Below are 24,736 nucleotides of genomic sequence, written 5' to 3' on the forward strand. Positions count from 1 at the left end.
ATGCAGCTTCCTGTGTACATGAGTCTGGGTGAGTATGGAACTCAGTAAATTACAAACATTAAGTCACTATGACCTATATTTCATGCCTTAGTGAGTCTTTTAAATTGTTCATTTAGTTAAGGTTTCATGTTGGTTACATTGGAATAATGCAACTTTGTGTATTGGTGATTTTAGCATGATCCTTGCAAAAGTAGGACACTGTATTACAGCATTCTTGTAACAAACACATTTTCTTGTACACATTTTGTTACAGACCATCTTTCAAGTTCTTGTTTTATTTCTTAATTTTCGTTTGATTTCAGTGAACCCTGTAATTCTGTATTGATCAAGTGTGCATCCTATGGTAAGTATGATAATATAATAGTATACATTTTGTACAGGGCTCACAATGAAAACAGATCTTGGCCCTTTTTGTACAGATAATATTGTACATGCTTGTCAATATACAAAACACTTTAGCCCTTTTTGTGGGTCATTTCATAGGTCTGATAGTTTATCATAGCTAGAGGTGTCCACACACCCACCCACACAGAACATGTCTAAAGAAGATGGGCTCTAATTTTAAAAACTTGCAAGACTTGTACATCTTCCAATTACACACAATTCATGATGGCCCAACATTCTATTTTGATGGGTCTCTTATCTTTGTTCTGGAAAATAAAACATTTTTAGAACTTTTTTAAACATAGATTAACTTCTGTTGATCATATTAGTTAAATCAAATACAAACCTTAAAAATCAAATCTAGATTTAGTAAAAGTCATGGCAAATAGAGTCTGGGGAGCAGACTGGAAGGTCTTACTCAATTCATACATACCTTATTAAGATCAAAACATATAACATGTGCATTTATCATAAAGATCTCAGATCATTTACCTGGATGACCTCACACAGTTTTACCTGTATTTGCCTAACTGTGCTGATATACAATCATGGACCTGAACTTTCTTGAGGAGCATTTTGGTTCGAGTCCACTGTTTCATGTTTTGCAAATGGGTGAATTCATAAATAAACAAATCATTGCATCTCAACAGTATGTCATATGTTATTGAAATTTAAATGAAGAAAAAAGATTATGTTGTTGGCATGAATCAGTTTTTATTCAAGTATCCAACCATATGTCATTGTATAAAGATACATACAGTTTAAAAGGCAAAGACACAGTTGCCATCATTGCAAAAACCTCATGATACCATCTTGAAACAGTTAATAGATAAGGTCTTCATTTTTAAGATCACAATATGGCCATATGGCCATATTTTAAAACTTGGAATAACATTGAAATTTCATATATATATATATATATATAAGTTGGCATGGCATCTTCAGTATTCTTGGCAAAATAAGTGGAATGAAAATTAATAAACCAGCTTCAGAACATGAAACCAATTATAAGTGAGTGACATCCAGTCAGTATTATTATAGTCTGACAATACAGACCCATTTGTTTGTACCCTGCTACCAATTTAAATAATGGAAACCTTTAATGTGATGATAAGTGCAAGGAACTTAGTCAATTCATTCATTTATTTATAGTTTCTAACCTGACTGGGAGTAGAGTGGCCCGAACACCTTAATCATCTGCGCATTTCATGCTTAACGGAAGTTTTCATGTAATAGGCAGACATGCTCAGATCCATTCCCAGTTCATGGACAAGTCCATTTTCATCAAATGGATATGTCACAACTACAGATGTACATACATAAGGCGTCTGCTTTCCGATATTTACAATGTCGAATCAAGCAAAGAAAAATAATGACAACAACAAATTTGCTTTTCATGTGGATTTAACAAGCAGTTTAATTTCTTTGTTCATGTGTGCAAAGGGATATAATTCCAAACTCTCAATGTAATGGTTGCCGAACAGATGAACTATGTCATTATGTTGTCTGATGGAAATATACTTGCCTATAGTGTACGCAATATGGCGCCGTGTTAGTATGGAAAGTCTGTTAAACATGAAAGGGTGCAAGGGATCCCAGCATGAGTGCCATTCTGATCACAGTCAGGTCAGAAATTATAAAACAATGATTCAACTGACTTGGTTCTGTGCACTTTTTATCACATTAAACATTTTCGTTAATAAAATCAGTAGGGGGGTACATAGTCAGACTATAGTTCAACAGTTATATACACTCAGCCAGTGAATATTGCTATTGTCCCAAGGTGTAATTAATTAAGCACTCTCGACCAATGGATATTGCTATTGTCCTTGGGTGTAGTAGTTACTTCATCTACACAGTCCCAGTGAATATTGCTATTTTCCTTGGGTCTATTTACTTAATGTTTACTGAGCATCTTTAATATTTGAATGACACTGAGACCTCATAAATAACAAATTTCATCATCTTTTCAGATTCCCTTTCTGCACAGAAAGGCTAAGAAAACTGTAATAATATATTGGGTTTGTCATGTACACTCTACCTGCACAATTTCCACTTGCAAAAGTCCTTTTGCACAACATTCCATGATACGATGGTTCTTTATGCTGACAACATTTTTCTTCTTACAGCCAGTAGCATTGTTCATGTTGAGGCAGACTTAACAAACACTATTGATATACTGACATCACCAGCGGTTCATTCTGTATAACTTTTATTAGAATGCATTTTGTTTCAACCGTCTTTTGGGTTGAGTTGTGTCTGTCAGCTTCATGTTTGCACATAGGATGCTGCTTATAGTCAGTGTTAGCTCAGGAACTGCTCAATGATTCTAATACAGGTTTCTAATATTGTTTCATAGACATGTATGATGACTTTTTTCATTTTTTTTGTGTTGTCTGCATTATGGACAGAGTTATGGCCCTTGATGTATATATTGATATTGTAAAAAGATAACGGGGTGTGATTTCGGATTTCCAACAGAACACATATGATGGTGATACAAATATGATTTTTAGTTATAAATGACTTGAATGAGAAAATAATTATGATTAATACGAGTAAATATTATCAAAATTTTGGATCAATTAACATAATCCGCATGAACTTAATAATGAAAATACAAATAAATGAGTTTACACAGTACAAGCACAAGGGCTGAATGATTCACAGTGATTTCACTATGAAAGAATGACGTGTTTTACTCAAATAGTAAAAATTGTATGCACTCAGATAGTGAAAATGATGAAAACAAAGGGACAGATGTACAAAACATCTTTACAATTCCAAAGCACACTGGGTATTACAAACCCCAAAGATTAGCCCACGGCTAAAAGATTAAATGTATGAAGTTATCACCAGCACACTTAGCTACCAGTCACACTTATGGTCAATCAAGCAGTCAGTATTCCAGGTTGGTCAATCAAGCAATCAGCGTCCACCAATCTTAGCAATGCCCGATCACCTGCTACTCAACCAGCAACACATTACTCGGCTATATGGCTGTTATGGTTCAGCTTCACAGCTGATACAGTCAGTTGCTATGGTTAGTTTTACAGCTTGTACCACGACGACTCTGATCACTCTGGTCAGTCCAACCACTCCGATCACTCTGGTCAGCTATACAGCTGCGACTCTGATCACTCTGGTCAATCCAACCACTCCGATCACACTGGTCAACTGAAAATACATCTATCACCGTGGTCTGTGCATGACATGGGCATATGCGATAAAACATAATGACATTATATACGATAAGATACACAGATTACATGATCTGAACAATAATTAAAAATTTCGTTAGTTTAGAAGTGAACCTAACCATGCCGACAAGAATCCTACAGTACTAAACGTTTCTTAAAATGCAGCTGTATATATTGCTAATATAAATATCTTGCTATGTCACAAACAAGAATAGAAAATATTTGCATGATAATATGTGAGCTGAAGCTACATAGAAAATATGCAAAAATAAACATGGTAGTACAATAGATATAACTTGCACACTAGAAATTAATAACTCACATACCTCTACAGCTGAAGATGTGCAAGTCCTTAAAGTAGACTGCTCACTGACAAGACATTCCGTAATGTAAATATTTTGTCTTACGGTGAGGCATTTATACACAGACTATGCTGCAATACATGTCTGTGCGATGCAAGTATTTGATTCTTCCCATCAAAAGCACTTCGCATGTGCGGCATAAGATGAGACCGAACTCACTATTTTGAAATCTTTATAGAATATCCATAAATCACCCTCGGGTATTGTTGTACACAGAAAAAACAAAACCCATGTACATGTCTTTAATAAATAAAAGATTTTATACAATTCCATGAAAGTATGCTTTCATCTTGAGAATCAGTCAATATTTTATGTTCAACAGTTATGTACACTGGCCCAATGAATATTGTTATTGTCCATCGGTGTATTTACTTCAAGTACACTGGACCAGTGAAAATTGCTATTGTCCTTAAGTTTGCAGTTACTTCATCTACTAAGGGCCAGTGAATATTACTATTTGCCTAAGGTGCTATAGTTACTTGATGTACACTGTACCAGTGAATATTGCTATTTTCCTTGGGTGTAGTTACTTGTACACTGGGCCAGTGAATATTGCTATCGTCCTAATGGGCCTGTGAATATTGCTATTTTCCTTATGTGATGTTCCTTGATATGCACTGGGCCAATGAATATTGATACTTTACTTAGTTGTAATTACTTCATGTACCCAGAGCAAATGAGTATTGTAATCATCCCTAGGTGATGTGGTTACTTCATGTACAGAGAGCCAGTGGATATTGTTATTGTTCTTTAACTGTAATTACTAAATGTACACTAGAATGCACACAAGAATGCTCAATACTAAATGCATAATGGTAGGTACACAAGAATGCTCAACACTAAATACATAATGGTATGCAAAAAGAATGCTCAACACTAAATACATAATTGTACACACACAAGAATGCTCAACACTAAATACATAATGGTATGCAAAAAGAATGCTCAACACTAAATACATAATTGTACACACACAAGAATGCTCAACACTAAATATATAATGGTATGCACAAAAGAATGCTCAGCACTAAATACATAAAGGTATGCACACGAGAATGCTCAACACAAAATGCAAGTCAGTTCATATATTTCATAAAATGCTCATGACATCTCACTTAGTCATTGGTGTTTACTGTTGTAATAAGCAAGATCATGATGTGTGAAGTTATTTTTGCTTAACATGAAAATATGAGAGACTAATAACTTTTGTAATTGATATAAATTTCTCTTGCCTGACACTTATTTCCTTAGAATGTGGTACCACCATTTTTGATGATAGCAGATTGCCAAAAATTCTTCATGGTCGTGATGCAGTTCTTGGGCAGTTACCATGGCAAATAGCACTCTATGAAGGGGAATATTTTGCTTGTGGTGGTTCCATTATACACCCTCACTGGGTCCTCACAGCTGCTCATTGCCTAGAGTAAGTAGACCTACATTTAATTTTCACCTTGACATTGATCATTATACATCCTAACTGAGTCACCACAGCTGTTCAGTGAACAGAGTAAATAGCCTACATTATAGTTATCTTGTTCCATTTTACATGCACATCTTAATCAGGTCATCACAGAGAGAGTACATCATATGTCGATCCACATTGCTTTCTTGTCTTGCCAGTAGTGATTCTATTATGCATCCAAACATGGTCATCAAAGCAGTTTCTCAGTGAATAATGTTAACACATTAACCCCTGGCAACAAGTTAACATGGCAGGAGGTACTAGCCTACTGCCGAACTCTGTAACATCAAGGCCATGTATGATCCTCTAAAGTGAGTGGTATTATAGAAAGGTGGACATGTAGCAATATAATGATACCAAATAATCTGGAAGTTCTTGTTGCACTACAAAAGACAGACATAAAAGCCTCCTTTTTTTAATCAAATTTTTTCCCACCCAAAATGTGCCCATGGTCTGTGTCTGAATTTTAGAGTTTTTGGTCTCAGGTCTAAGTCAGACCAGACTAGTATGAACTGCAAACAGACAGATGAACCTTTGCAAAATATAGGATAAGATGAGCATTTGGAATAAAGAGTGGCCTTGATATGAAAATAATGGGTCTGTTGAGCAAAAAAAAGGAAAAGAACTGCAACTTTTATCCTCCTGTTCATGCACAAGCCAATGAAAAACTATGTTTCTAACACATCTAGGCATTAGGTTATTGGAAAATTACATGAAAGTTGATGTATTAGGATGTAATCAGAATTAGATTTCAAAATGTGTTTCCTACTCAAATTTCAGGCCAAAATAACAAAAACCTCCAGGGATATGTTGTTGTTGTTGTTGTTGTATGGTTTAATGCCATTTTCAGCATATACATGGCGGCCAGTAGTAATGGTGGAGGAAGAACCCGGGACAACCTTGGAAAGAACCACCGACCCACAAGAAGCTACTGGCAAGCTTTCTCACATACCCACATTGACTGAATCTGAGACTCGAACTCATGCAGACAGAGGTGAGATGGCAGTGATCTGTAACGGAGAGTGCTCTAGACCACTCAGCCACTCGGCCACTCAGGGCCTCTTTCCAGGGATTAATGTGTTAAAAGATTAGACCAATATTGCACTTGTCCTGCTCAGTTTGGTGGTTCCATTATGCATCGTAAATGAGTCATCACAGCTGCTCACAGCATAAATAAATATACATCAATTGCATTATTGTCTTGTCTTTGGTGGTTCCATTATGTATTCCAGATTAGTTTTCACAGCTCCACACTGCACAATGTAAATAGGCCTACAGATTTGTACTTTTATCTTGTATATGTTGGTTACATTATGTATTCTGAGTCAACACAATTGCTTACCTCAAAATGTAAGTAGACCTGCAAAACAGTTTCTTCTTGCCAGCAGACTGACACAGTTTTCATTGTTCTGGTAGCAGCAACATTAACGATAGTAGCAATGAGAACATTGTTAAGATTCTATTTTAGAGTTTCTGAAATGTAATTATAGTCTATCATTTGCAGTATTCAACTGTATGTTAGGAGTTACTTTATGCCTAGAACATGTACCCTGATAAGCAAGTACCTCTGTCTGCGTGGGTTTGAGTCTTGGGTTTGGCCTGTGTGGGTAAGTGAGAAAGCTTGCCAGTAGCTTTTCATGGGTCGGTGGTTCTTCCCGGGGTTTTCCTGGGTTCTTCCTCCACCATTAATACTGGCCGCCATACATAGCCTATCATGTGCTGAAAAATGGCGTTAAACCCCACAACAAAAACAACAAGTATTTCCTGTCTTGTGTTGAACTTGTATCCAGATAAGCAAGGAATTCCTGTCTTGCACAGAACTTGTACCCAGATAAGCAAGGAATTCCTGTCTTGCACAGAACTTGTACCCAGATAAGCAAGGAAGTCCTGTCCTGCATTGAACTTGTACCCAGATAAGCAAGGAATTTCTGTCTTGCCTAGAACTTGTACCCAGATAAGCAAGGAATTTCTGTCTTGCATAGAACTTGTATCCAGATAAGCAAGGAATTCCTGTCTTGCATAGAACTTGTATCCAGATAAGCAAGTAATTTCTGTCATGTCTGCCTAAGCAGAAAGCTGCTTTATATTACACCATAGTATGCATATATCAATAAAATCTAAACAAAGCAAAATCTTTCACTGCAGAAAGTGGTAATAATATATATTGCTTTACATTAGTATGAAAAGAAGCTCATAACTTTGTAACAAAAAAAATATAGCTGTGTGCTAAGACTTTTATTTTCTCGTCAGGGAGAGAATATGCAACAGGCTTTAAACATTGAAGTGTGTCTATTTCAGATTAAGCACCATCTGGCATTAATATATTGTTTACATTTAATGATCCTGTTCTATGACTGACTATATTCAGTCTTTTTATAAACTAATGTTTAAAAATTAAGGATAAAGGAAGCTGTCTCTATTTATTTCCTCACATAGCAGGTAAAATTCATGTATTATTCAGTCACATGATTGATAAAAGCTGTCTAGATATCCATTTTCTTATTTGGGATGTAAAATTCTATGTCTAAGTTACATAACTGTCAAGCTAATATATAGCAGGTAAAACAGATACACCTACATGACTGATGAAAACTATGTGTCGCTAAACATTTCTTTATATAGAAGGTAAAATCCATAAACGAGTCAGATTCATAAACGGTGAAAGTTGTCAAAACCCATATATGATTCATTACATGACTGAAAAAAGCTGTCCCTACCCTTATATGATTCATTACATGACTGAAAAAAGCTGTCCCTACCCTTATATGATTCATTACATGACTGAAAAAAGCTGTCCCTACCCTTATATGATACATTACATGACTGAAAAAAGCTGTCCCTACCCTTATATGATACATTACATGACTGAAAAAAGCTGTCCCTACCCATATATGATTCATTACATGACTGAAAAAAGCTGTCCCTACCCTTATGTGATACATTACATGACTGAAAAAAGCTGTCCCTACCCTTATGTGATACATTACATGACTGAAAAAGCTGTCCCTACCCTTATATGATACATTACATGACTGAAAAAAGCTGTCCCTACCCTTATGTGATACATTACATGACTGAAAAAAGCTGTCCCTACCCTTATGTGATACATTACATGACTGAAAAAAGCTGTGACCCCTACCCTTATATGATACATTCACTTGAATTTGCATCATTAAATGAATTTAAACTGCCGCGGTATACACCGTCAAAATCTGTATATAATTCATTCACTTGACTTGCAGAAGCCATCAAAACCCACATATGATTCGCTACATGACTGATAAAAGCTGTCAAAACCCACATATGATTCATTCACTTGACTTGCAGAAACTGTCAAAACCCACATATGATTCGCTGCATGACTGATAAAAGCTGTCAAAACCCTTATATGATTCATTCACTTGACTGTCAAAATCCATATATAATTCATTCACTTGACTTGCAGAAGCTGTCAAAACCCACATATGATTCGCTACATGACTGATAAAAGCTGTCAAAACCCTTATATGATTCATTCACTTGACTGTCAAAATCCATATATAATTCATTCACTTGACTTGCAGAAGCTGTCAAAACCCACATATGATTCGCTGCATGACTGACAAAAGCTGTCAAAACCCTTATATGATTCATTCACTTGACTGGCGAAAGCTGTCAAAACCCATATGCGATTCATCCATGTGACTTATGAAAGCTGTTAAATCCCATATGTGATTGATCCACTTAACCATATTGGTATTGAGATCCATTTCCCAATAAAGCTGGTGAACTTCATACATGATTCAACTTCATGATTGATTAGTAAGCAACAATTTGTGATAATGTAAAACTGGGTTTCAGCAATTTATATCCAAGTTTTATTTTGGAAATGAAACTGTATCCTGTTGATATTACAAGTATTTGTATTCAATTTCTTTTTCCTCAGGCAATTCGAGTCATACTCTGTCCGAGTTGGGGCTGTAAAAGTTGGAAAATCCAGTTCAGAGGGCAATCAAGAGTTCTTGTACATATCATCACGGAAAGAAATTCATCCATATTACAATAAAGATCTAGAGAATGACATTGGTCTGCTCTACTTCAGTCAACCAATTGTCTTCAATGACTATGTCCGACCTATTTGCATTGCATCCAGAAAAACTGTTGAAGAAATGATAAATGCAGGATACAATGCAGAATGCTATGTCAGTGGATGGGGAAAATACCATCATTATGTCAACAGAGGTAAAGCACTTTAATAATGTATCTATTTTTATAATACCAAATCTTTAACATCAGAATTTTATTTAATTCTCATTAATTACATAAATTCTGGCAAAAGTGGTCTGACAAGCTATTCACTTGTCTTGGACTTTAGGAAAGTGTAACAACACATAGGAAACCACCTGTCTTTAAATGAGCAATGACATAACCATGCATATAGTGTCAGGTGACCATAAGTTAACGCTTTCTGACCTAGTATTACAGCCAATAAGTTGTGGATATTTCATTCTGTCTTAAGGCTCAGTTTAAAACTAGTAAACATCCATTTATAGCTTTATCTAAACACAAAATATACGGTCATGGAGCAAAGTTCAACACACAATATAGATATACATAATGCTACCTATATTGAATTAGTTTGCCTATCTGTCCATAACTATATTTATTTCTGAGCATACATTCACAATTCCTAGCATGTATTAAAGTGTCCAGAAAAACTTGGTACATGTATTAACGTATCCAGGAAAACCTTGGTACATGTATTAAAGTATCCAGGCAAACCTTGGTACATGTATTAACGTATCTTAGAAACCCTTGGTACATGTATTAAATCTGTTTTTGGTGTTTACAGTTCCTCAGTTTCCATACTTTAATGTTTCTCTCCATTTTTCTCTTCATCCATCCATTCTTTATCTACACATTCTACCCCAGGGCAAACCTCCAAAAGCATTTTGAGAGTTCCTCAGTTCAGGAGTCACAGTAACTCAGTCTTTAGCATGCGGGTCTCACAGCCAAAAGGCGAGTGTTTTAATACTGTCATCAGACCAACCTGAGTCAGCTACCATGGCATGTCCTTGTGCAAGGGACATTACTCCAATTACCTCAACACTAAATAGACAACTTTATTTTATATGCTGTAGAAATACATAACCAAAAGCAATTCCTCAGTTCCAATACTTTTTAACACTTCCATGCTTGCCTTCTCAGTCTTCAATCCATCATTAATGATTTCATTTATGTAGCATAACTCTGATGCTATTCCCCAAGATTTGGTTTGCATATTACTAGTGGTCCTGATGTACCTTTTTGCTATTTACAATTTTCCAATTTTAGCAATTTTATTCTTTATGTTTGTCTGTCTCACCATCCTTCCATTATCAAGTTCAGGAGTCAGATGGCTCATTGTTTAGCATACTGCATTTATGACCAAAGGAGTATGGGTTCAAATCCTATCAACAGACCAGCTTGGGTCAGCTACCATGATGTGTCTTTTCCAAGACTCTTAAAATCCTATCAATAGACCAGCCTGTGTCAGCTACCATGATGTGTCTTTTCCAAGACACTTCAAATCCTATCAACAGACCAGCTTGGGTCAGCTACCATGACGTATCTTTTCCAAGACTCTTAAAATCCTATCAATAGACCAGCCTGTGTCAGCTACCATGATGTATCTTTTCCAAGACATTTCAAATCCTATCAACAGATCAGCTTGGGTCAGCTACCATGACGTATCTTTTCCAAGACATTTCAGATCCTATCAATAGACCAGCCTGTGTCAGCTACCATGATGTGTCTTTTCCAAGACATTTTAAATCCTATCAACAGACCAACCTGTATCAGCTACCGTGATGTGTCTTTTCCAAGACACTTCAAATTCTATCAGCAGACCAGCCTGGGTCAGCAACCATGACGTATCTTTTCCAAGACATTTTAAATCCTATCAACAGACCAACCTGTATCAGCTAACGTGATGTGTCTTTTCCAAGACATTTCAAATCCTGTCAATAGACCTGCCTGTGTCAGCTACCATGATGTGTCTTTTCCAAGACATTTCAAATCCTATCAATAGACCAGCCTATGTCAGCTACCATGATGTGTCTTTTCCAAGACATTTTAAATCCTATCAACAGACCAACCTGTATCAGCTACCGTGATGTGTCTTTTCCAAGACACTTCAAATCCTATCAGGAGACCAGCCTGGGTCAGCAACCATGATGTATCTTTTCCAAGACACTTGAAATCCTATCAACAGACCAGCGTGGGACAGCTACCATGATGTGTCTTTTCCAAGATACTTCAAATCCGATCAACAGACCAGCCACTGTCAGCTACCATGATGTGTCTTTTCCAAGACACTTCAAATCCTATAAATAGACCAGCGTGTGTCAGCTACCATGGTGTGTCTTTTCCAAGACACTTCAAATCCTATCAACAGACCAGCCTGGGTCAGCTACCATGATGTGTCTTTTCCAGGACACTTCAAATCCGATCAACAAACCAGCCACTGTCAGCTACCATGATGTGTCTTTTCCAAGACACTTCATATCCTATAAATAGACCAGCCTGTGTCAGCTACCATGGTGTGTCTTTTCCAAGACACTTCAAATCCTATAAGTAGACCAGCCTGTGTCAGCTACCATGATGTGTCTTAAAAAAGACACTTCAAATCCTATTAACAGACCAGCCTGGGTCAGCTACCATAATGTATCTTTTCCAAGACACTTCAAATCCTATCAACAGACCAGCCACTGTCAGCTACCATGATGTGTCTTTTCCAAGACACTTCAAATCCGATCAACAGACCAGCCACTGTCAGCAACCATGATGTGTCTTTTCCAAGACACTTCAAATCCTATCAACAGACCAGCCTGGGTCAGCAACCATGATGTGTCTTTTCCAGAACACTTCAAGTTCTATCAACAGACCAGCCAGAGACAGCTACCATGATGTGTCTTTTCCAAGACACTTCAAGTCCTATCAACAGACCAGCCTGGGTCAGCTACCATGATATGTCTTTTCCAAGACACTTCAAATCTGATCAACAGACCAGCCACTGTCAGCTACCATGATGCGTCTTTTCCAAGACACTTCAAATCCTATCAACAGACCAGCCTTGGTCAGCAACCATGATGTGTCTTTTCCAGGACACTTCAAATCCTTCAACATACCAGCCTGGGTCAGCTACCATAATGTGTCTTTTCCAGGACACTTCAAATCCGATCAATAGACCAGCCACTGTCAGCTACCATGATGCGTCTTTTCCAAGACACTTCAAATCCTATCAACAGACCAGCCTTGGTCAGCAACCATGATGTGTCTTTTCCAGGACACTTCAAATCCTTCAACATACCAGCCACTGTCAGCTACCATGATGTGTCTTTTCCAGGACACTTCAAATCCTATCAACAGACCAGCCTGTGTCAGCTACCATGATGTGTCTTTTCCAAGACACTTCAAATCTGATCAACAGACCAGCCACTGTCAGCTACCATGATGTGTCTTTTCCAAGACACTTCAAATCCTATCAGCAGACCAGCCTGGGTCAGCTACCATGGTGTGTCTTTTCCAAGACACTTCAAATCTGATCAACAGACCAGCCACTGTCAGCTACCATGATGTGTCTTTTCCAAGACACTTCAAATCCTATCAGCAGACCAGCCTGGGTCAGCTACCATGATGTGTCTTTTCCAAGACACTTCATATTCTATAAATAGACCAGCCTGTGTCAGCTACCACGATGTGTCTTAAAAAAGATACTTCAAATCCTATCAACAGACCAGCCTGGGTCAGCTACCATAATGTATCTTTTCCAGGACACTTCAAGTCCTATCAACAGACCAGCCACTGTCAGCTACCATGATGTGTCTTTCCAAGACACTTCAATCCAATTGCCTCAGCACTAAATAGTTTATGAGATTGCAAAGTACCCAACCAAAACCAAGTCCAATGTTCCAGTATTTGTAGCATTTTCATGTTTGTCTGCTGATCAAACAGTCCATCATTTCCACATTTGGAGCATAACTCTAAAACTATTCCCCAGAATTTCTTATGAATATTAGACTAGTGGTCCAGATGTGTTATTTCGTTATTTGCAATATTTCAGTCTTAGCATATTTAATTTCTTGTGTGTTTGTCTGTGCAATAAACCATCCATTATCCACACTTTCTTTTCCAAGAAAAAGCCTGACAATTGTTTAAGGTATCTTTATGAAATTCAGTACAATTAGACTATTGGTCAAGTGTGTCATTTGCTATTCTGAATTCTTAAGTTTTTATATTTCATGCCTTCATTCATCCATCCATTATCCAAACATTAGGTTCCAGGCATAATCCCTCATCCATTTAAGATTTTCATTCCTGCCAAAAGGCCAGGCAAAGAGGGTTTTGAAACTAAAATATCTGTGGTCCCAAGGAGGGCTGATATACACGACCCTCCAAAAAGTGACAATTTTAGTCAGGTCTTTACAATGTCTGCAGTGTGGCAGTTTATAGAGATGTCTAACACTGGGACATCATTCCACAGACATATAACATCATATCCCATACAGTCACATTATCCTGACACCAGGCCAACCAGTCCTAACACTGACCTCTTAATGCCAAGTGCCAAGCAAGGCAACTGCTAGTATGATTTTTATAAGTCTTTGACATGATTCAGCTGGGGTTTAACCCGAGAACTCCTGCATGCAAGGCAGATGGTCTAACCCTTAGGCCACTGGTGTGGTATGAAGTACAGTAATCATGAGATTCAACTGTGAAATAATTATAGGTTACTGCATTTGTATGGGAAAATACAAACAAATGTTTTGGATGGAAATACTGCACAACCTTGGGAGTGCAGTATATCAATCCAAGAAAATGAGTTCATATTTTCCCATACAAATGCAGTACTTTTTATTATATGCTCATTTTATTATCCTACCTAAGGCTTAATTAATATGTAAACAAAAATAAATTACACGAAACAATGTAACTGAATGTATGCCATATTCCAAACAAATACATGTACACAATTGCAACGTTATTAATGTGCACATAACTCCGTCCAGACAAATTTGAACATAGTTGTGTGCTAGGCGTAACTTTCACAAGAAAATGGCATTTTGGTCTACTTAAAATTGAAATTCGGAGTCATATTGTGAATGAATGTGCAATGCAACAACTTTTCCATTTTACTTATTGCTAAGATGGTCAGGTCAAGGTCAGAGGGGATGTTTTGTCCTATGTTACTAGGAATGCAGCAACAGCATTGCAGATGGCATTGCAAATTGAGAGGGTTTTTTTTCTTTTCTATATTCTAATAAATTTTGTTGATTTTCCTTCCAACAGAAATATGGTTAGGGGACCTCCAAGTAGTACGTGTTTACCTGTACAAAAAAGATGAATGTCACCAGATCCACTACAAGCAGACCATAAAACTTCCTCAAAATATCACTGTTTGTGTGGATAACCAGAACTTTGGGTCTCCAGCTTGTCATGTAAGTTTCACCAAGTCACCAGAAGTCTCATTAACCAATTTTCAACACATTTAACACTCACTCTTTCGTACAACAAAATTTGCAAATTTAAAATGTCATATTTTCGTAATTGTAAATCACTGAAATATAAATTTTTAACATATTTATTTTCACAATTTCAATTTCAGGCTTCTGAATTGTAAAATGTATCCAATGCTAAAAATACAGGCTGTGTATTAACAGATCTGCTATTATATAATGATTAATTAATCAAATATAATATAATACATTAACATATCAGCATAATTCAATGCATGAACAGATAAGTAATATAATGCATTAAATAATCACCCATAAAATAATGTATTAACAGATAAGCCATAATATAATGCATTAACAGATAAGCCATATAATGCATTAACATATCAACCATAAAATAATGTATTAACAGATAAGCCATAATATAATCCATTAACATATCAACCATAAAATAATGTATTAACAGATAAGCCATGATATAATGCATTAACATATCAACCATAATATAATGCATTAACAGATAAGTTATAATATAATGCATTAACAGATAAGCTATAATATAATGCATTAACAGATAAGCTATATTATAATGCATTAACAGATAAGCCATAATATAATGCATTAACAGATAATTCCATAATATAATGCATTAACAGATCAGCCATTATGTAATGCATTAACATATCAGCCATAATATATTATTATGTAATGTATTGTCCTCATATGTTTCATGAACAGATCTGCTATCATATAATGCATTATATATTGTAGGCATTATATATTGTATATTTTATAGGCAGGCTTTTATAGGAATTTTAAGTATAATATTTTATTTTAAAAGTAATAAGTTACTTGGTAGGAGCCAAATCGAAACTGTGTTGAATGACAGGTTAAAGTTAGTGTTCTGGGTTCTTTTGCTAGATTGTAATGCATGTCCACCTGTCTGGTTACAACAGTTTGGTTAGGTTTACATTAAGACAGTTACTCAGTCACAATATCATGATTCATGTAAATAGATTTATGTAAGCATCATGATTCATGTAGATAGATTTGTGAATGCATCATGATTCGTGTAGATAGATTTATGAATGCATCATGATTCATGTAGATAGATTTGTGTAAGTATTGAGATTTGTGTAGATAGATTTGTGAATGCATCATGATTCATGTAGATAGATTTATGTAAGCATCATGATTTGTGTAGATAGATTTATGTAAGCATCATGATTTGTGTAGATAGATTTGTGAATGCATCATGATTCATGTAGATAGATTTATGTAAGCATTGAGATTTGTGTAGATAGATTTGTGAATGCATCATGATTCATGTAGATAGATTTATGTAAGCATTGAGATTTGTGTAGATAGATTTATGAATGCATCATGATTTGTGTAGATAGATTTGTGAATGCATCATGATTCGTGTAGATAGATTTATGTAAGCATTGAGATTTGTGTAGATAGATTTGTGAATGCATCATGATTTGTGTAGATAGATTTATGTAAGCATCATGATTCATGTAGATAGATTTATGTAAGCATTGAGATTTGTGTAGATAGATTTATGAATGCATCATGATTTGTGTAGATAGATTTATGTAAGCATTGAGATTTGTGTAGATAGATTTATGAATGCATCATGATTCATGTAGATAGATTTGTGTAAGCATTGAGATTTGTGTAGATAGATTTGTGAATGCATCATGATTCGTGTAGATAGATTTATGTAAGCATCATGATTCATGTAGATAGATTTATGTAAGCATTGAGATTTGTGTAGATAGATTTGTGAATGCATCATGATTCATGTAGATAGATTTATGTAAGCATCATTATTCATGTAGATAGATTTATGTAAGCATTGAGATTTGTGTAGATAGATTTGTGAATGCATCATGATTTGTGTAGATAGATTTATGTAAGCATCATGATTTGTGTAGATAGATTTATGTAAGCATCATGATTTGTGTAGATAGATTTGTGAATGCATCGTGATTCATGTAGATAGATTTATGTAAGCATCATGATTTGTGTAGATAGATTTATGTAAGCATCATGATTTGTGTAGATAGATTTGTGAATGCATCATGATTCGTGTAGATAGATTTATGTAAGCACTGAGATTTGTGTAGATAGATTTGTGAATGCATCATGATTCGTGTAGATAGATTTATGTAAGCATCATTATTCATGTAGATAGATTTATGTAAGCATTGAGATTTGTGTAGATAGATTTATGTAAGCATTGAGATTTGTGTAGATAGATTTATGTAAGCATTGAGATTTGTGTAGATAGATTTGTGAATGCATCATGATTCGTGTAGATAGATTTATGTAAGCATCATTAGTCATGTAGATAGATTTATGTAAGCATTGAGATTTGTGTAGATAGATTTGTGAATGCATCATGATTTGTGTAGATAGATTTATGTAAGCATCATGATTTGTGTAGATAGATTTATGTATGCATCATGATTTGTGTAGATAGATTTGTGAATGCATCATGATTCATGTAGATAGATTTATGTAAGCATTGAGATTTGTGTAGATAGATTTGTGAATGCATCATGATTCGTGTAGATAGATTTATGTAAGCATCATGATTTGTGTAGATAGATTTATGTAAGCATCATGATTTGTGTAGATAGATTTGTGAATGCATCATGATTCGTGTAGATAGATTTATGTAAGCATTGAGATTTGTGTAGATAGATTTGTGAATGCATCATGATTCATGTAGATAGATTTATGTAAGCATTGAGATTTGTGTAGATAGATTTGTGAATGCATCATGATTCATGTAGATAGATTTATGTAAGCATCATGATTTGTGTAGATAGATTTATGAATGCATCATGATTCATGTAGATAGATTTATGAATGCATTATGATTCATGTAGATAGATTTATGTAAGCATCATGATTCGTGTAGATAGATTTATGAATGCATCATGATTCATGTAGATAGATTTATGAATGCATTATGATTCATGTAGATAGATTTATGTAAGCATCATGATTCATGTAGATAGATTTATGAATGCATCATGATTCGTGTAGATAGATTTATGTAAGCATTGAGATTTGTGTAGATAGATTTATGAATGTATTATGATTCATGTAGATAGATTTATGTAAGCATCATGATTTGTGTAGATAGATTTATGTAAGCATCCTGATTCATGTAGATAGATTTATGTAAGCATCATGATTCATGTAGATAGATTTATGAATGCATCATGATTTGTGTAGATAGATTTATGTAAGCATCATGATTTGTGTAGATAGATTTATGTAAGCATCCTGATTCATGTAGATAGATTTATGTAAGCATCATGATTTGTGTAGATAGATTTATGTAAGCATCCTGATTCATGTAGATAGATTTATGTAAGCATCCTGATTCATGTAGATAGATTTATGTAAGCATCATGATTTGTGTAGATAGATTTATGTAAGCATCCTGATTCATGTAGATAGATTTATGTAAGCATCATGATTTGTGTAGATAGATTTATGTAAGCATCATGATTTGTGTGGATAGATTTATGAATGCATCATGATTCATGTAGATAGATTTATGTAAGCATCATGATTTGTGTAGATAGATTTATGTAAGCATCCTGATTCATGTAGATAGATTTATGTAAGCATCATGATTCGTGTAGATAGATTTATGAATGCATCATGATTCATGTAGATAGATTTATGAATGCATTATGATTCATGTAGATAGATTTATGTAAGCATCATGATTCGTGTAGATAGATTTATGTAAGCATCATTATTCATGTAGATAGATTTATGTAAGCATCATGATTTGTGTAGATAGATTTATGTAAGCATCCTGATTCATGTAGATAGATTTATGTAAGCATCATGATTTGTGTAGATAGATTTATGTAAGCATCCTGATTCATGTAGATAGATTTATGTAAGCATCATGATTTGTGTAGATAGATTTATGTAAGCATCATGATTCATGTAGATAGATTTATGTAAGCATCATGATTTGTGTAGATAGATTTATGTAAGCATCCTGATTCATGTAGATAGATTTATGTAAGCATCATGATTCATGTAGATAGATTTATGAATGCATCATGATTTGTGTAGATAGATTTATGTAAGCATCATGATTTGTGTAGATAGATTTATGTAAGCATCATGATTTGTGTGGATAGATTTATGAATGCATCATGATGAGTAACACAACCTTCATTCAATACTAAATCACATTTAGCTGGTTTTCTAATACATGTTGTAATATGTATAACAGGATAGAAACTGTATGGATTTTGGAACAAGTGAAAGAGAATTAACACAATGTATGCAAATGAAAACAATTTATATAATGAAATAAATAGTTTCAAAGTTATCACAATGAATATAAAGTAACAATGAAATGAGGATATAGATATATATATGCACATACACACACACCAAATAAACAGGTAGACCCTAATAGGGCATAACCAACTTTTGATCCGGAAATCGGATTCCACCGGATAGTATGAACTTCCGATTCATCGGAGTCGGACAAGGCAGGAACAACCGATTGGGATAATAATAATAATAAAGTTGAATTTCTATAGCACCGTGTCTAACACTGCGTGTCATTCGATAGTGCGTTAATAAAGTTAAATAAGAAGTCAGAAAAGTCCAATATGGTCAACACAACGGGGTGAAACGATAATACTTGAGTTAGACCAAAAGATTTAAATTTATTAAAATATATAATACAGTCCTACCCGTTTATGTCAACATCCTCAATAATGAAGGCATAATACTGAATACATTGACACATGCTAATGAGGTATTAAAAGAAAATGATTCCGCAAGAGGCCAGCTTTATAGGACCAAACGAAAGCCTGTTTTATTTTTATTTGACCGCGACATTAAAGCATGGCGGCAAGATCAACTAATTGTTGAATAAAGTACAGGATGGAACTGGCTGCTTGCCGACATAAATGATTAAGGCGGGAAAATAAAAGCCTGGCGGCAAGATCAACTAATTGTTGAACAAAGAATGGGTCGGAACTGGCAAAAAAATAAAAAATTTCATGGATTCTTTGTGGCTTTGAACTTCGTTGCATTTTGCTATAGTCCTGCCATATCCTTCCCCTTGTGACATCGGTGTGATATGCAAAACGTGTGTAACACGGTTTAAAAAGTTAATTTGAAAAACCTTTTAATTTAGCATTTCCGATTAATTGAATCGTATCCGGAATCGGAAAAATTTCATGCCCAAAATCCGGAATCGGAAATCAGTAGAAAAATGCTAATCGGTTATGCCCTAGACCCTAATAATTATTTGCCTAATAGGTGGCACTCTACAGTTTCGTATTTTGCATGGGGTTAGGATTTTAAAGAAAAAGAATTTTCCCGGCTTTCCTCACTGGTTATACTGGCTATTTAAAAATTACCTTGTATATCTTAGGTATAATTCAAAGAACCCTTAATTCCCTTTGTTTTGATGTATGATTGATGGTGTACTATGGGTTATAGAGTATACAGCTGCCCCATTTCCATAAAATTCCATATTTATTTTTTTTTCAACTGAAGTATGAAAAATTCCCAATTAGAACTTTCCAAAACTTCAACATAGTTTACTTCCAAAAACATTGTAATGAATGTAGTAATGGATCTAAGCAGTCAATGGCCATTTAAATATTTAAATATTTAATATCTCTGGACTGTTGTACATTGCAATCACAATGTGAAATCAGTGTGTAAAGAAAATTCAGTATTCCCCACCTTGACATTTTCATGTAAAAATTCCCCGTTTCTTTGTCCCAGGCCCCATTTAAAAGATGTTAAAAAAAACATCAAACACCCATAACAGTTGGTACCACCACATATAATAGTAAATTCAGAGTTTGTCACATTTATTGGTTAAAACAAAAGAAAACAGAAAAGAAAACATTCTAGATCAAATTCAGGTAACTAGATTCTATACTTGCTACTGATAAAACTATTACATGTTGTAAATTGAATTACAGGGTGACTCTGGAGGCCCATTGATGTGCCGTAACAAGTATGGGCGATTTGAAGTGTTGGGTACTTTAAGCTGGGGCTATCATAGCTGCTTTAAAGATGGCATCCCTGATGTATATCAACTTTCTTACCCTCATGCAGACTGGATAGAGCAGATTACAGGTAAGTTGTTAGATAATTGTTCTGAATGAATGGTCCTTTTTTACTAAACTTTATGAATATCTCCTTTCAAAATGAGAATTTACATTTTAGTGATAAAAAAGTAGGACAAAATTCTGTTAAATTTAAACCTCCAAATTTCAAGATCAAATCCTACAATTTGCACAGCCTTATACTTGGCACCAAATCCAGATTCAACTCCAACCATTTATTTTACTTAGTTGTCAGTATTTTGAAAAGAATACATACATCACTGAGAAGTTACTTCATTTTACATTTCAAAAGAATGGCAAGTTATACATCACTTATGATAAGGTTATATTCCGAAAGAATTGAAAAAAATATACATCACTTAGAATTATCATAATTTTACATTTCAAAAGAATGGCATATTTTACATTGTAACTTTTACATTCAAAACAATGGCACCTATACTTTGGAATTTTACATTTCAAAAGAATGGCAAATTACACATAACTTATCCTAATTCAGATTTATGTCACATGCATCATTTCTTATGATTGTACATTTCAAAGCCATGTGAGATTTTAAATCCCCTTAACAAAAATACTTTTTCTGCAGAACTCATGCAATTGTTTTCATAAACTGCAGTAAATTTAGAATGCCAACATTTACAACTTAAACAGGCAAAAAAAGTAATAAAATTGTATTTATCATCAGAGTATTTTTATTATTATTATTAGTAGTAGTAGTATTAGTAGTAGTAGTATTAGTAGTAGTAATATTATTATTAGTAGTAGTAGTATTAGTATTATTAGTAGTAGTAGTAATAGTAGCAGTAGTAGTAATATTATTATTATTAGCAGTAGTAGTAATATTATTATTATTAGTAGTAGTATTATTATTATTAGTAGTAGTAGTAATAGTAGCAGTAGTAGTAATATTATTATTATTAGTAGTAGTAATATTATTATTATTAGCAGTAGTAGTATTATTATTTTTATTAGTAGTAGTAGTAATATTATTATTAATAGTATTAGTAGCATTATTATTATTATTATTATTAATATTATTATTATTATTATTATTATTGCTGCAAAGCTGCCAGCCATTCAGATCTGCTTTGGAATAGTCATTGTTTTTAATCTGAAATTATGACATTTCAGTCTTTTCTATCAGATTTTGTGGCAGATACAATTTTATATGAACTGCAGCTTGAAAAATAGTATACAGTATTAACATTGCAGAAATGCTTGGCAAGTCAGATTTTAATGACTGTAAATCTTGGGACACTACAAGTTTTTATATGACCTATACAAGGTGGGACACAAAATTATAGGAATTATTTCATGTATTCTAAATCTGGGAACATCTTCAACATTTGTTTTCTACTATCCAATGAATGTATTTTTTCGATCATAACTACATTTATTAAAATGAAGAAAAAAATAACGGTTGCTGTTAAGTGACTATCATAATTAATTATTACATGTAAATATTATAAATTGATTTAATTTGTTTGAAAAGTTAAGAAATGTTATAAATTGACATAATTTGTATGAAAAGCCAATGTAGATATTTATATATCCTCTGTTCCTTATTATTTCTACCTAATTTAAATATATATAATTTGATCACTGACATGGATTGAGCATTAGCTGGTTGCCTTAAGAATTTGCAACAGTAACCTATCCCTTTTTGTCTTCAGTTAAATATTGACCAATTATACCGAAAAACTTAAGGAAAGCTATCTAAATGAATGACCAATGAGTACTTTTTATACCTGATGAATATATGTGATATAAATTCCATTTATCAGATTGAATACCATGCATTTGTAGTATTTTTCAATGGACTTAAGCTTGTTACATTGTGGAAGCATGTTACATTGTGGAAGCTTGTTACATTGTGAAAGCATGTTACATTGTGGAAGAATGTTACATTCTGGAAGCTTGTTACATTGTGGAAGCATGTTCCATTGTGGAAGCTTGTTACATTGTGGAAGCATGTTACATTGTGGAAGCTTGTTACATTGTGGAAGAATGTTACATTCTGGAAGCTTGTTACATTGTGGAAGCATGTTACATTGTGGAAGCTTGTTATATTGTGGAAGCATGTTACATTGTGGAAGCTTGTTACATTGTGGAAGCATGTTACATTGTGGAAGGTTGTTACATTGTAGAAGCATGTTTCAAGCAAAAATCACACTGAAACAATGAGTTTAATATATGCAGTAAATGTTTGGATAATCATTTAAAGTATTTACATTTGGATGTATTCATATTTGGAATCCATTCTTTTCATAGCTGATACTGATATTTCGTAGGTTAGGGTTGGCATCTCAGCTGATTTGTTGTTGTTAAAAGTAGTAATAGAGGTATTCGTGCAATGCTCCTTCACTATATGTCCCTCATTAAAATGTATAACAGTGATTAAAAACTTATAATTATGGTATCTCATTAATTATTTCTGAACAGATATCAATTAAACTTAGCTAAATAAAACAAGTGACATTGAGATGACAAAATTTAACTATTTTGATGAGATCCCTTGCTGTGCCTGGACTATATGAGTGACAGTATTATACAGAGAGATTGTATAATGAGGGAACACTGTAATAGTGTTATTTCTTTTATTGTAGAAATTACATGTATATGCAATTTTGTTTTGTTTCAGGTCTGGATTTCTCGGATCTTACCATGGATAACGATTAGGGAGAAGAAACAATTTCTTTTGTGTCAGTGGATGGTCAGCATCAATTCATTCTTTTTTACAGATTCTGAAAACGTTTTTTTACGACTTTTGACTTTTACCTATTCATGACATTATCCAACTGTGAATCCATTTCTACGTCAATTTGCATGATTTCATGTTCCTGATAAATCATTTTAAAAAAGGACATAAAATCCCTCTTCTATGTGGATCCGTCTCAGTGAAAGATGACCCTGATGAGAAGCCATCTTGACCTGCAATAAAATAGTGCTGCACATTTTAACCATCTTGTCCTTGAGAAGAATTGGTACCTCTCTAATCAGTCCACCTTTTAATTGCAGAAGGAATGGCCTCAGAAAATGGAAACATTGGAAACAAATTTAAATTCCTATGTTAATTTAATTTTCATCAGCTTGCTGCCCTTATTCAAAGGGCTGTTGTCCAAGTATGACCAAATTATTTCGTATTGAGACAGTCAGTGTTTTGCTTTCAGTTACTACAGGTAACTGATGAAAGGCTGCAATTTCTTAAATCCATGTTGAGTTCAGTTTTTACCCATTTCCATCAATATTGGGCTTTGTCATCTTTCATTATCTTAAACTTCTTAACTAGATGGGGTGGGGGGGTTACTTAAAGTTGTATGACATTGACTCAAGTGTAATTTTGCATCTGATCACAAACAGTTTAGACCCATACCGGCTGTATAGTGTACCAACAACATCTCTGGGTGTACCTGTCCACAAACAGTTTAGACTCCCATCTTGTGTATGGTGTGATAACAAAATGCCTATGTATGTGACGTTTAGACCCATACCTGTATGTTGTCATCCCAACAGCAAAGCTGGGTCTATCTGAGCACACACAGGTTAGACCCATACCTGTATGTTGTGCCAGCACACAGTTTGGACCCATATCTGCTGAACGGTATGTCATCAGCATGTCTGGGTTTGTGAGTTGACCTGATATTAACATTGAAAAAAAATTCACATTGATTGAGCACACTAGCTGTCAAGTTAGTCTTGT

General features: G+C 34.5%; 1 protein-coding gene across 1 annotated transcript; it reads left to right on the forward strand.

Annotated features, from left to right (window-relative positions):
- LOC149784232 (arginine esterase-like) lies at window positions 1-23,212 on the forward strand. Its single transcript, XM_089932964.1, has 6 exons — window positions 1-28; window positions 5,198-5,369; window positions 9,334-9,629; window positions 14,718-14,866; window positions 20,887-21,043; window positions 22,863-23,212. The coding sequence occupies exons 1-6, from the start codon at window positions 1-3 to the stop codon at window positions 23,210-23,212; spliced, it is 1,152 nt and encodes a 383-aa protein (XP_089789090.1).
- Window positions 23,213-24,736: the final 1,524 nt, after the last annotated feature.

Source organism: Sinohyriopsis cumingii, chromosome 14, assembly GCF_028554795.1.
Source record: "Sinohyriopsis cumingii isolate HCF-2022 chromosome 14, ASM2855479v2, whole genome shotgun sequence".
Taxonomy (NCBI): domain Eukaryota; kingdom Metazoa; phylum Mollusca; class Bivalvia; order Unionida; family Unionidae; genus Sinohyriopsis; species Sinohyriopsis cumingii.

Coding starts and splice junctions, on each gene's coding strand:
- LOC149784232 (XM_089932964.1), top strand. CDS start 1: ATGCAGCTTCCTGTGTACATGAGTCTGG. Junction 29..5,197: donor TCCTGTGTACATGAGTCTGG/GTGAGTATGGAA, acceptor TTATTTCCTTAG/AATGTGGTACCACCATTTTT. Junction 14,867..20,886: donor TTGGGTCTCCAGCTTGTCAT/GTAAGTTTCACC, acceptor ATTGAATTACAG/GGTGACTCTGGAGGCCCATT.